Here is a 13,479-nt window from a genome sequence, read left to right as displayed (position 1 = left end):
GACCTTCTGCTGTTGTTTTTTTCTATGGTCGGGTTGTTGTCTCTTTGGCACATTCCCCATTTCCATTCTCAATTTTATCCATCCACGTTCTCATAAATGTTCTCCGGGATAGCTCATTGCAGTTTAGTTATAGTTTAAACTATAACCAATACATCTATAGTTGATAGTACGGGACATAACTGAAACATCATACATTTTTCTAGAGCTAGCTTTGTCCGTGAGAGTTAAAACCTTATTTATTATAGTTACCAAAAAGTAACGAAGCTGTTCAATATTACCAGTTTAATTTTAGAAAGAAAAATGAAAATTATCTAGGATCAACAGTTGTTTGTAAACATTGTAACAATGCTAATACCAAAGCGTAGATTTTTGTTATTGTTTTACGTGTCCTCTCAGTATTCTATTGACTTCCTTATGTTTTCTGACAGTTAAGCAAATGTTTGTAGTAATAGGTGGTAGACTTTGATGAACTTCAGACACCTTCATTGCGATAAATAATGCAACTTTTATATAGTGTCAATAGTTCACTTTAATCCATGATGCAATGGTAAAGTGGAATGGCAAAAGTTTCAGCTCCATGTAAAGTGCAATTTAACGTTTGAATGATGATTGCGTAGTAACCGACATGACCCATAATACCTCAGGTTTTTTTTTTCTATAAAGCTTTGAATTACCTTCATTTTAAAACTTCGGATATTCCAGATCTTTTTGGAATATTATTTCTTGTTTTTGCTGACTTTTGCATATTCGTTCCTCAAGAGCCACTTGTAATATTTCTTAACCATGAAGTAGGCACTTCACTGTGCAGACGCTGGGGACACTGATTGAAATGTTTTTAGGTTGGGTTTTTTTAAGCTTTTTGTTTTGTTTTGCTAGCAGCAGCAACAGCCTTTTTTGCTTTGCATCTCCGATCATTTCAAAAGTTAAATAAAAAAATTTAGTTAACTTCTAATACCAAGATTTTCCCTGTAAATTAAAAGTATGTATAGAATTAGTTACCGTGTTTTTTTTTTCTTCTTCGGTGACTAGATTATTATGTTATAATTGTACCTGCAGATAAATTTGCAGTTATAGTTGTCAATAAAGATCAATATTGCAATCTATCGTAACGGTTAAGTACCTTCTCGTACCTTGTTACACCTTTTAATTGAATATCCATAAACATAAGCACTTCAATAATTTACCTTCCATTGTTCATGTCAAAATTAAAACATCTTATCAAAATATATGTATATTTCTTGATATAAAATGCTTAAATGCGACAAAATTTATTATTTTCGGTTTACTGACTAAGTTGTTTACTCTCACTGTCCAAATGTGTCCTACTTTCTGGACTGAGCATGCGCGTTGGTGTCTAGATCTATTTGTTCAGTACTAAAACCTCAGGTCGGATTACAGTTTACAGATGGATTGGTTTTTCTTTCCCAATATTTGGATGTCTTAATAACTAATTAAAATTTAATGAACGTTACTAAAAATGATTCAACATACGGAAAGACTTGATTTAGATATTTCGGCTCAAAATTCCTTATCGAATGGAGAAAATGGTGTTGAATCTGGCTCTACTAACGGGCCTCTCGACGTTGAAGGTAAGCAGGAATACAAATAATTGCGGCATCCTTATATGTTTTAATTTTTAGTTCAAATATTGTTTATTTCTATTAAATAATAGTTTTGGTATAAACATTTTGCTGTTTCATGAGTTGTCATTCAATTTTATTGGTTTTAAAACGGTTTTATCAGCGTCCAAATGTTCGCCGGCATAGATAAGTTTAACATGCGGTTTTCCGCGAGGTCCGCTAAGGGTTGAATCAGCTGATTGAAATTTATTTCGGAATCAGCATGACACATATGCAGATTTCATTTTTTTTTATGATTTTTTTTTTATTGAAGTTATTTTTGAAAACATTTCGTATAAGAAAATATAGTTAAAAAACATAATAAATAAAATTTGAATAGATGACATGAACATTCAAAATATTCAAACACAGAAAATTTCTAAAAGAATAATAATATTGGTCATGTTGTTTGGGGATAAATTTCTGGAATTCGTTGATATTTAGCTTTTAATGAATATTTATGTAGAATCTTTGATATTTTTTACTCATGATTAGTGTTTTTTAAAAGAATTGTATAATTTGTCGTTCATAGTTTATGACATCATTTGATCTGTTGAATTGGCTTATCTTCTGTGTATTAGAACAAATTTTGACTTTTTTAACAGTCTGAAATGAATCTCGTTTACAGTTTGTTTCATTGACGGTCTCTTGGTTATTTTATTTGTTTTGATTGTAGGTTAAATATAGCCCTTTAACTCTGAAATTGATCACTATTCCGATTAGATATATTTTTAAACCAACCTTTAAATAAATCTTATGTATCATTCTTTTTATTTAAAGTATTTCTTTTAAAAACAGGTCTATTGAAATGTTGGCATTTTATTGGTATACAATTTTGAATTATTTCCCTTGAGTGCAACTCTAAAATTGAAGGTGCCCTAATTATGCACTAAAATGGATGCTGTCATTATTTTGATGAAATGAAAAACTCAATATTTCATCAAAATGGACGAAACAGAGGAGCCAGTTAATTTGAAAAGTTAGTAGAAACGATACAGAATTGCTTTTACAGTTGCGTTTATCATAGATAACCTCTCCGTGAAACCCCAATGTGCTGTTTACACAAAGTAGTTCAGAGGTCGTGCCCTGTGTTGGTTGTTCGAGAGTACAATAACCCCGATAAAATAAATATTTAAACTTTCAACAAGTTTTCAATTAAGTATTTTCTGTTGGTTTAAACAAAATTCTTTTCATATCACACTGTAAGCCAGTACGGAAAATATTGTTCTTTCACTGTTTCTGCATCAAGCTGAATTTTAAACATGTTAAAAATAAAAGTACAGATAAATTCTACCACTAAATCTTTGTTCATTATGGTTTTCAGTAGTCCATTGAATGGACATTTTGCACATCTCATGGTCTGTTATTCCTGTTCTCCAATGGAAAACTCATTGTTGAAGGCCGTACGGTGACCTATAGTTGTTAATGTCTGTGTCATTTTGGTCTTTTGTGGATAGTTGTCTCATTGGCAATCATACCACATCTTCTTTTTTATATATATAAATGTTTTCCTTATTGCATGTATCAACATTTTAAGTGACTTATTTCCATACAAAGTCAAAGGTTTGAAATGCATACCTGCCAACTGTCACTATTTGCGGGGGATTTCCCCCTTGGAGGCTCCCAAATGGAAATTTTGAAAGTGCAATTTTCTCCAAAGTTTCAAACAAAACAATTAATCTAACAATGGCTATAGGCTTGTTAAAGTATGAAGAAGCCAAGAAACAATATTAAAATGTATTCGAAGGCCCCCTTGAAGGTTTTCTGGGACTGAGAGCCATTCTGCATGTAAAACCCCCATTGGCATTTTGAAAAGTTGGCAGGTATGGAAATGGTAATTTGGAGATTGTCTTATATATGCTGATGTTATGGGAGCTTTCACATATAGGAAGCCCATACAGATTTATTATTTTAACCCTTTCAACACTATACATGGCATATGCCGCAATGACGTACGTCGTTCGCCACTGCTATTTGCGGCATATGCCGCAGGACTCTTAACCCATTCGGTTTTCATTCGGGTTCTCTCTAATTTTTCCTCGTTTGAATCTAGGATATACAAGGTCTCATTTGCGCTTGAAATCCCGGCAATTTTTATAGTAAAAGCATGCAGTAGAAGGAAAATAGAAGGAAAATAAAAACAAATAGGTAGTACTTCATTTGCCACATCGGCTTAACCCGGGTTAGCCCGGTCAACATTTCCGCTATAGGCACAGTCACTTCCTTTGCTGTAAAATCAGCCGCCGGCGCACATAGGCATACACGGCCATCGCCGGTCTTCACTCACCGGCAAGCAATCAGCCGGTCATAAAAGTATGGCGGGAAGCGTAACTTTAGATTAATTGTCGGAATTTGAAAGGTGAAGATTTAATTTTTTTTTAATCAGACTTAATTATATGATACTGCATTGGTCAACTTTGCCGATAATAAATTGCCTTGCTATATTTTATTTTCAAGTTTACAAAATTTATGTCTGAGAAACGTTTTTATGATGAATAAGGCCTAAGAATAAAAAATGCATTTTATATTTATATTGTTAACAGGTTAATTTTTTATATTCCCTAGCTTAGAGAGAAAAACAGTATAAATTTGAACTCCTGTCGCCATCTTTATATTAGCCGGTTCCACTCATTTTATTTTCAGCCATATTTAACCAGGTCACGTGATAGGGCGAAGCGGGCATAGCCCAACCTAGAACAAATGAAGCAGCCCCAGTTTTTGACAAATGCAAATGGCGGAAATCGGAAACGAAGCTGTAAATATGGAAAATTTCAGCATTTCTATGGCGAAACTAACAACGAGGATTCGTTAAAAAGTTTCTTGTTATCTCAATGTGTTTATTACATTTAATTCGTGTGGAAAATATGATTTGATCGATCATTACGAGACGTAGAAAAAGGGGGGAAAACGGAGGTTGACTGAAATTTTTTCGGACGGAGCTATTTATTTGTGCAACGATTACATAATACGTTGTGTATGGTGCAATACGCTACTGAATCGGTCAACTGGTGTCCTTCTTTATTACATGGCAGATAAAACAACAAAATAAATGAAGACTAAAAGTAGTTTTTATTCAAAATTCAACACAAATGTAATTACACCTTTTACCTGTTAATTACCTGAAAATGCAAGTAACCTGATAAAAATTTCATTAAAATAATTGCCCAACATTACAGCCAATGCTCTCCTGAGCATTTTTTATGCAATAACTTTCTCTGTACATGTATCTCATATAATAAAAAAGATACAGCAGTCTGAAAAGGAAAATACTGTTCTAAAGAATGAACACAAAAAAATGCAGCAGCAGCCATTTTTCAATTTTTGTGTGTAGCGTTGAAAGGGTGAACTGGTAATGTTTAGTTGCTGTTTTGATTTATTTATTTACGTTCAGTTAACACATCCACTGTAGTAAGTGTATGCATATCCTCTACATCTGCCATCTGGATGACCAATTTCAGTCCCCCATTGAATCTATGATTTTACAAAAAATGTGAGTGTTATTGATTATTATAATGAGATAAACTTTTGTTATTTTTAGCTTCGTCCTCTAGTAATGACATGCAGTACTCTGGTGACCTGAAGTTTGGATGGGATGAGCTCTGTCCAGTCTGTGGTGACAAGGTCTCTGGATACCACTACGGTCTACTCACATGTGAAAGCTGTAAAGGTAAATATATTACTTGCAGACTTACAACTCACCTTTCTCTTTGACTGAGTTACGTGTTAGAATGAAATAGATATTTTGGTACATGAAATTGACATAAACTGTACAGGTAAAAATGAACATCAATATACACCTAATGACACATGTGACACAAGAATTAAATCTCTCAATTAGTTTTAAGGTGGTAGCTAACACTTCAGGGAGATAACTCTGTAAAGTCAGCTAAACGTTTTAATTACATTGTGTTGTAAAAGGAATATTAAGCTTCTCAATGATCAAAATTGGTGTTTGTCAAATTGCTATATAACCAGTGTAATTTTTCTGGCGAAACGGTTGGTTCAAAAAATTTTAAATTTTTATATTTTTGTTAAAGTATTTACTTTGACAAAATTTTATGAAAATTTAACGAGCCAAATTAATTTTAGCGAAAGTGTTGGGTACCACCTTAATTGAGCAAAATCTTTGATATCCCAACTTTTTTTTCTGTTATTGTACAAATTGTTCACATATTAAAATGAAGTAAGAAATGTTAAAATGGGAATTTTCCAAAACAAAAAAAATTGTAACCAAACTTGTCTATATGCTGTTCATTTATTTACATATAAACTTAACATTTTCAGGTTTCTTTAAACGAACAGTTCAAAATAAAAAGGTGTACTCCTGTGTGGATAATAGATCATGTCTAATCGACAAAGCACAGAGAAAGAGATGTCCTTTTTGTAGATTTCAAAAATGTTTGAATGTTGGTATGAAATTAGAAGGTAAGTTTTGAAATAATTACATCACTTTAGGCCAAATAAAAATATATGTGTGGTTCCAGTAACCCTACCGTCCCTACTATTTTGGCTTAAAAATCGCCTACCCTAAAGATTTTATTGTCATTTTTCATTAAGCACTGTAAAAGTCAGAATGTTGCTCCCATAGACTCAATGAAAAATAAAAAAAATACCTACCTACCTACCCTAACTTTTTTCAGATGTAACTGCAACCACACACACTTTTTTATTTGGCCTTAATACAATGTGAAAAATAAATGCTTTTGCACTTTTAATAAATAAGTCCTTTATACATTTGTTATAATATATGTTGTGTATTCAAAAGTAAACAGACTTCAGACATGTTGAAAGAAAATTAGAAGACATTCCTCATTGTTCCTAAATGTACATGAAATGCTAAAGAAAAAAAGTATTTAATAGGTTTTTAATGTTTTAATATAATTATTAACTTCCTTGAGTGATTTTACGAATTTGTATATTAAATTGAAAATATTTTTCAGCTGTAAGGGCAGACAGGATGAGAGGTGGAAGGAACAAATTTGGCCCTATGTATAAACGAGACAGAGCACTCAAGCAACAAGCCGTTAGACAACAGCAACAGATGCTGGCACAATGCCAAATACGACTACAGAATGGGATGACAAGCCCAGATGAGGATATTAAACCAGACCCAGCAATGTTACAACATATTTCACAGATGGTCTCAAACAGCATGGGATATAACAGCTCAAACATGTCCGGCATGCCATCACCTTCCATGCCTGATTCTCCTAACTCTGACATCAGCTGTGTGTCCTCCTCCCAGCCATCACCCATTACGTCACACCCACAATCACCATACACCATGACCCAGAACTTCCATCCACCTTCGATGATGCATGACCCCAGGAACCATTACTCCATGCCATCATATCAATATCATCACCAGATGGCACCACCTGTTATACCAATTGTGCCTCAGACTATTATAAATATGAAAGCAAATATGACTGATGAAATGGAAATCAAACACAAACTATTATCATTTCTTCATAATGCATTTGGTGCTGAAGATATTCTTAGTCAGCCAATCAAATTATTGCAGATGATTTGTAAACTGTCAGATCAGCTACTATTTCTAATGGTGGAGTGGGCCAGGACTTCTACTTATTTTAAAGAACTTAAGGTTAGTATACATTTAAATCATGGCCATACAGGCATACATTTTGTACATGTACATGTGAAGGTGGATTCAATTTAGGTTTATACTTTAATATTCTTAAGCTAGATTACTTTAAACATTTGTATGTAGTTGTACAACTGCAAGAGTATCCATTAAATTGTAAACAGATATACAATGTATATTACTGTTGATAATCAGCTATAATTGGTGCATTTTGCATAAGGAATCAGATCTAGTCTCATACTGATTACTTCAACTTACTTCTTTTAATGTGTGCATATATTTGAATAAAAAGAATTAAAGTGACATTGCAGTAAACATGATGAAATGTTGTGGATGCAAACTTTCCTGTTGATGTTAAAATGTAAGCAGACACTTCAGAATGTAATAAGAACATATATTTACATAGAAGAAGAAGATACACATGTATATAGAACATTTTATTTATTTGTTAATCCCATGTCATGTGGATTTGATAGATGGCTAATATGGATTAAAGAACTGTAGTAGTTAGCCCAGTAATTAAGTACACACAAGTTTAAAACTGCTGATCAACTTTACCAAATGATAATGTACCAAAATAATTAATAAAATATAATATATGCTGTAATAAATAAATGTATGTCTGTTTGATTTTCACAATTAATTTTTTTTTTTTGGGAGGGGGGGAGGAGGAGGTCATTCATATACATCATTTTTATCAGATTTATGCAGATTTATTTGCATTAAAATTGACAAAAAGGGAGTAAATGATAACCATAACATTAGATTTTGAAAAAAGATTTGATATGCAAATTATAGGATGTATAATATTATTTCAGATTATTCTCAATAAAAAAGTGTGATTTTTAACCGTATTTTTGTGACAAAAATGTCGGTTATTGATTTGGGGATGTACGCGGGGCGGCCGGGCGGCAATCAAATGTTGTCCGTGCATTAACTCATGAACCGTTCAACCAAAGCTTTTAAAATTTTAATATGTTATTACTGACAACTAAACGAAGGTCAAGTTCAATAATGGCAATTTTGACTTTTACCGTTCAGGAGTTATGGTTCTTGAAAGATTGAAAAATGGAGTTTCCAGTTGTGTCCGTGCATTTACGCATGAACTGTTCTACCAAAGCTTCCTAAATTTTAATATGTTGTTACTGATGACAAAATGGAGGTCAAGTTACATAATGACGATTTTGACTGTTACCGATCAGGAGTTATGGTTCTTGAAAGATTGAAAAATGGAGTTTCCAGTCGTGTCCGTGCATTTATGCATGAACTATTCTTCTAAAGCTTCCGAAATTTTAATATGCTGTTACTGATGACAAAATGGAGGTCAAGTTCAATAATGACGATTTTGACTTTTACCATTCAGGAGTTATGGTTCTTGAAAGATTGAAAAATGGTGTTTTTATTGTCGTGTCCGTGCATTTTCTCATGAACCATTCAACCAAAACTTTTGAAATTTTAATATGTTGTTGCTGATGACAAAATAGAGGCCAAGTTCAATAATGATGATTTTGACTTTTACCGTTCAGGAGTTATGGTTCTTGAAAGATCGTAAAATGGCGTTTCCATTTTCGTTGTTGCATTTACTCATGAACCATTCAATCTAAGCTTTTCAAATTTTAATATGTTGATACTGATGACAAAATGGAGGTCAAATTTGATATTGACGATTTTCACTTTCACCATTCATTGGTAATGGTTCTTGTGATATTGCCAGGACACAAATAAATGTTAATAAATCCGGTTTGCTGTCGTTGTGATAGCCTCTTGTTCTTGATAGAATATAAAAGTTCCTTCCAGTGGAAGGCAGTGAAAACTTTATTTTTTATCAAGAAAAGAAAAATCACACTTTTCCACCCCCAATTTTTATGGCAATAAGCAGGAAACAGGCATATATATATATGTTTTACCCTATATTTGTCACAACACTTGCATCTTGCATGTCTTGTAAGAAAATTCCATCATTCACATGATGTACAGGGACTACTTACTGTGAAAAGAATACATTGTCATAAATTACAATTACATACATATAATATTCATAAGTAGAAAAAAAAGTTAAGTTATACAAGTAACTAAATAATTACATACTTTTTTGTAAACACAATGGTGTGCTACATCAGAGTGCATGCAGACTCTAGGTGATAGATAAGATGTACAAGTAAATTTAGCTTTTAAGTACAACTGTACACAATGTACATGGGTAAAAGTACTAATATTATGTCTTTTTTTCTTTTTTTTAAAGAACTTTAAATGCTCTATGGACTTTTTAATGGAAATGGTTGTTATACGACCGCAAATTTTGAAAAAATTTTCGTCGTATATTGCTATCACGTCTGCGTCGTCGTCGTCGTCGTCGTCGTCGTCCGGCGTCCGAATACTTTTAGTTTTCGCACTCTAACTTTAGTAAAAGTGAATGGAAATCTATGAAATTTTAACACAAGGTTTATGACCACAAAAGGAAGGTTGGTATTGATTTTGGGAGTTTTGGTCCCAACATTTTAGGAATTAGGGGCCAAAAAGGGCCCAAATAAGCATTTTCTTGGTTTTCGCACTATAACTTTAGTTTAAGTTAATAGAAATCTATGAAATTTTGACACAAGGTTTATGACCACAAAAGAACGGTTGGGATTGATTTTGGGAGTTTTGGTCTCAACAGTTTAGGAATTAGGGGCCAAAAAAGGGCCCAAATAAGCATTATTCTTGGTTTTCGCACAATAACATTAGTTTAAGTAAATAGAAATCAATGAAATTTAAACACAATGTTAATGACTACAAAAGGAAGGTTTGTATTGATTTTGGGAGTTTAGGTCCCAACAGTTTAGGAATTAGGGGCCAAAAAGGGACCCAAATAAGCATTTTTCTTGGTTTTCGCACCATAACGTTAGTATAAGTAAATAGAAATCTATGAAATTTAAACACAAGGTTTATGACCATAAAAGAAAGGTTAGGTTTGATTTTGGGAGTTTTGGTCCCAACATAATAAGGGGCCCAAAGGGTCCAAAATTAAACTTTTGTTTGATTTCATTAAAATTGAATAATTGGGGTTCTTTGATATGCTGAATCTAACTGTCATGACTGTGTATGTAGATTCTTAACTTTTGGTCCCGTTTTCAAATTGGTCTACATTAAGGTCCAAAGGGTCCAAAATTAAACTTAGTTTGATTTTGACAAAAAATGAATCAGTTAGGTTCTTTGATATGCTGAATCTAAAAATGTACTTAGATTCTTGATTATTGGCCCAGTTTTCAAGTTGGTCCAAATCGGGGTCCAAAATTAAACTTTGTTTGATTTCATCAAAAATTGAATAAATGGGGTTCTTTGATATACCAAATCTAACTGTGTATGTAGATTCTTCATTTTTGGTCCTGTTTTCAAATTGGTCTACACTAAAGTCCAAAGGGTCCAAAATTAAACTTAGTCTGATTTTAACAAAAATTGAAATCCTGAAGTTCTTTGATATGCTGAATCCAAAAATGTACTTAGATTTTTTATTATGGGCCCAGTTTTCAAGTTGGTCCAAATCAGGATCTAAAATTATTATATTAAGTATTGTGCAATAGCAAGTCTTTTCAATTGCACAGTATTGCGCAATGGCAAGAAATATCTAATTGCACAATATTGTGAAATATCAAAATTTTTTTTAATTAGAGTTATCTTTCTTTGTCCAGAATAGTAAGCAAGAAATATCTAATTGCAAAATATTGTGCAATAGCAAGATTTTTTTTTAATTGGAGTTATCTTTCTTTGTCCAGAATCAACTTAAATCTTTGTTATATACAATATACAATGTATATTCACTTTTTACTACCAACTGATAAATTAAAATAATCTTTACCATTCAGTGATAACAAGCAGTTTTTTTACATCTTAATATTTTATGATGTATTTAAATGAGTAGTTATTGTTGCAAACTCCATTAGAAATTTTAATTGAGATTAGTTTTGGAATAAGGGAAAGGGGGATGTGATTAAAAAAATTGGGTTCAATTTTTCTCATTTGAAATTTCATAAATAAAAAAGAAAATTTCTTCAAACATTTTTTTGAGAGGATTAATATTCAACAGCATAGTGAATTGCTCTAAGAGAAACAAAAATTTTAAGTTCATTAGAACACATTCATTCTGTGTCAGAAACCTATGCTGTGTCAACTATTTAATCACAATCCAAATTTAGAGCTGAATCCAGCTTGAATGTTGTGTCCATACTTGCCCTAACCGTTCAGGGTTCAACCTCTGCGGTCGTATAAAGCTACGCCCTGCGGAGCATCTGGTTTTTTAGTATAAATTAGAAATACATTTGTCACTGTCATGATTGAAGACAGGTACAATGTACCATAAAAAAAATATAGTTTTTGGGGGAGTTCAGTGTATTTAAAATTCAAAAAAATCTGGACCTTTAGATTTGCATATCAATATGAATACACAAAATATTTGTCAAGCGTTTTTTTCATACACATTTTGTACATGTACAAATGATGTATTGGTATGATTGCACACACTTTCTATTCACTCTATTCTACATACATGTAGCTGTAAGTAAAATTAGTTACATGTATATAGCTGTTCCTTGATTTAAATCTTGCATTGTCTCCTAACAAAACAAAAAGATTTTTAGAAAAAGATTAACCATGAAGATTAGAAATAGAATGAATGACAACCTACATGTAGCATATCTCATGGAAGCAAACAAAATGAACAAACAAGTAGATGTCCTCATTTCATGTTTTATGCTGAACAGAACTTTCATTCAGAAATGGAAATTTGATGTGTTTATAAACATTTGTGTGTTGTTGACAGTTTGTGTGTTTGTAATGTTTATGTACAAAAAAATGTAAATTTGTGTGTTGTTGGCAGTTTGTCTACTTTAAATTTGAAATCACAGACTTTAGAAACAGAAACTGTAAATTTTGTGATCCCTTAGCAGTATATAAGCAATATATAAACAAAACTGTAGTAGCCAGTTTGAATTTTCAGATCTGAGCTAAATCATAGTTTATGGAATGTGTTTATATTTTTAGGTTGAAGACCAAATGAAACTATTACAACACAGTTGGAGTGAGATTTTGATATTAGACTTTGTACATAGACTTGCTCATGATACATGGAGTGGGGAGGTATTAATGGTAAGTTCATTCTCAAAGCATGTTTTCAAAAAAAAATATTTAGTTTTTCCATATGGATTTTAATGTTGACGTGAACTGATTTACACCATTATAAAAGACTTTCTGAAATAGTTAAATCTGGATGAGACAATTTTAGTTAATGTGAAGTTTACCATTTAAAATGTTAAAAAGAGTAACATTTGTACTGTGGTAACAATCAAACATTTATGCTTTCTGAAGCTCATATAATGTTAACACTATGTATAAAATGTGACTAAATGAAAGAGATGGAATTGGTATTGATTTCAAAACATTTATAAAATCATGTTAAAAAGGTAAGGAATTAAAGGCAACAGTAATTTACCTTTATTCAAATCTCATGAATTCATTGAGAAGATACAAATCAGGGTAGAAAAACAAACAGTTAACTTCTAAAGAAGCTGCACTGGGTTTGTCAACAGGTTATATTATTAATTGATGAACAAGGACGGATTAAACTGTACATGAAATACATCATACACAAACGTTTGGATAATCCACTACAAAATTTTCCATATTAGGGAAATGGTCTGTATGGGACTCATTGTAGATCTTTTATTTCTATTTTAGGGAAATGGTCAGCGACTAAATATAGATTGTTTAGATAAACTAGGATTATCAGACTGTAAAGATAGGATAAGAGACATGGTACGAAAAATGAGAGAATTGAAAATTGATGTCAACGAATATCTTTGTCTGAAATACCTGATACTTCTTAATCCAGGTTAGTCTACCAGCTGACATTCTTTATACTGTAAAATCTTAACTGAATTTATTATGTTTATGAACAAAAAGTTACATTGAAAAGTACACAGGGAAATACACAGGACAAAATGCAAACAGTACCTCTTTGTATGAGGATATCTTCAAAGACAATTCACCAACAGATTAATTTTTTTTAACTGCTAAGTTGTTTTATCAAAACTTGCAACATAATTTATCAAAACCAGGTATAACATTATCTCTATTGGAAGATTGCAACTAGAGAACACCAATTACCCCTTATAAACTGGTATTCAACTGGTTTCCCATACATTTTTTTCATGAAATGGCCCTTAAGGAGGCTCGCGGGTACAAAAATTTCGGCAAAAAATTAAACATTTGTTTTTTCATTAT

The 13,479-nt window shown here is 32.2% G+C and overlaps 1 protein-coding gene across 3 annotated transcripts in view; it reads left to right on the top strand.

Moving 5' to 3' along the window:
- LOC143063393 (nuclear receptor subfamily 5 group A member 2-like) overlaps positions 1-13,479 on the top strand; it is a 36,365-nt gene that overhangs the window by 16,812 nt on the left and 6,074 nt on the right. Inside the window, exons 1-6 of one of the 3 annotated variants that reach the window (XM_076235521.1) lie at positions 1,342-1,589; positions 5,158-5,286; positions 5,904-6,044; positions 6,560-7,224; positions 12,241-12,345; positions 12,934-13,087. In XM_076235521.1, coding sequence (XP_076091636.1) covers positions 1,478-1,589; positions 5,158-5,286; positions 5,904-6,044; positions 6,560-7,224; positions 12,241-12,345; positions 12,934-13,087 — 1,306 coding nt within the window. In that variant the 5' untranslated portion in view covers positions 1,342-1,477. Of the gene's footprint in view, positions 1-1,341; positions 1,590-2,480; positions 2,599-5,157; positions 5,287-5,903; positions 6,045-6,559; positions 7,225-12,240; positions 12,346-12,933; positions 13,088-13,479 lie in introns of those variants that run through there. The other 2 variants (XM_076235523.1, XM_076235522.1) reach the window with 2 other exon arrangements.

This window comes from Mytilus galloprovincialis, chromosome 2, assembly GCF_965363235.1.
Source record: "Mytilus galloprovincialis chromosome 2, xbMytGall1.hap1.1, whole genome shotgun sequence".
In the NCBI taxonomy this organism is placed as follows: domain Eukaryota; kingdom Metazoa; phylum Mollusca; class Bivalvia; order Mytilida; family Mytilidae; genus Mytilus; species Mytilus galloprovincialis.
The sequence above is the reverse complement of the archived record's forward strand: the minus strand, read 5'-3'. Positions and strand labels throughout refer to the sequence as shown.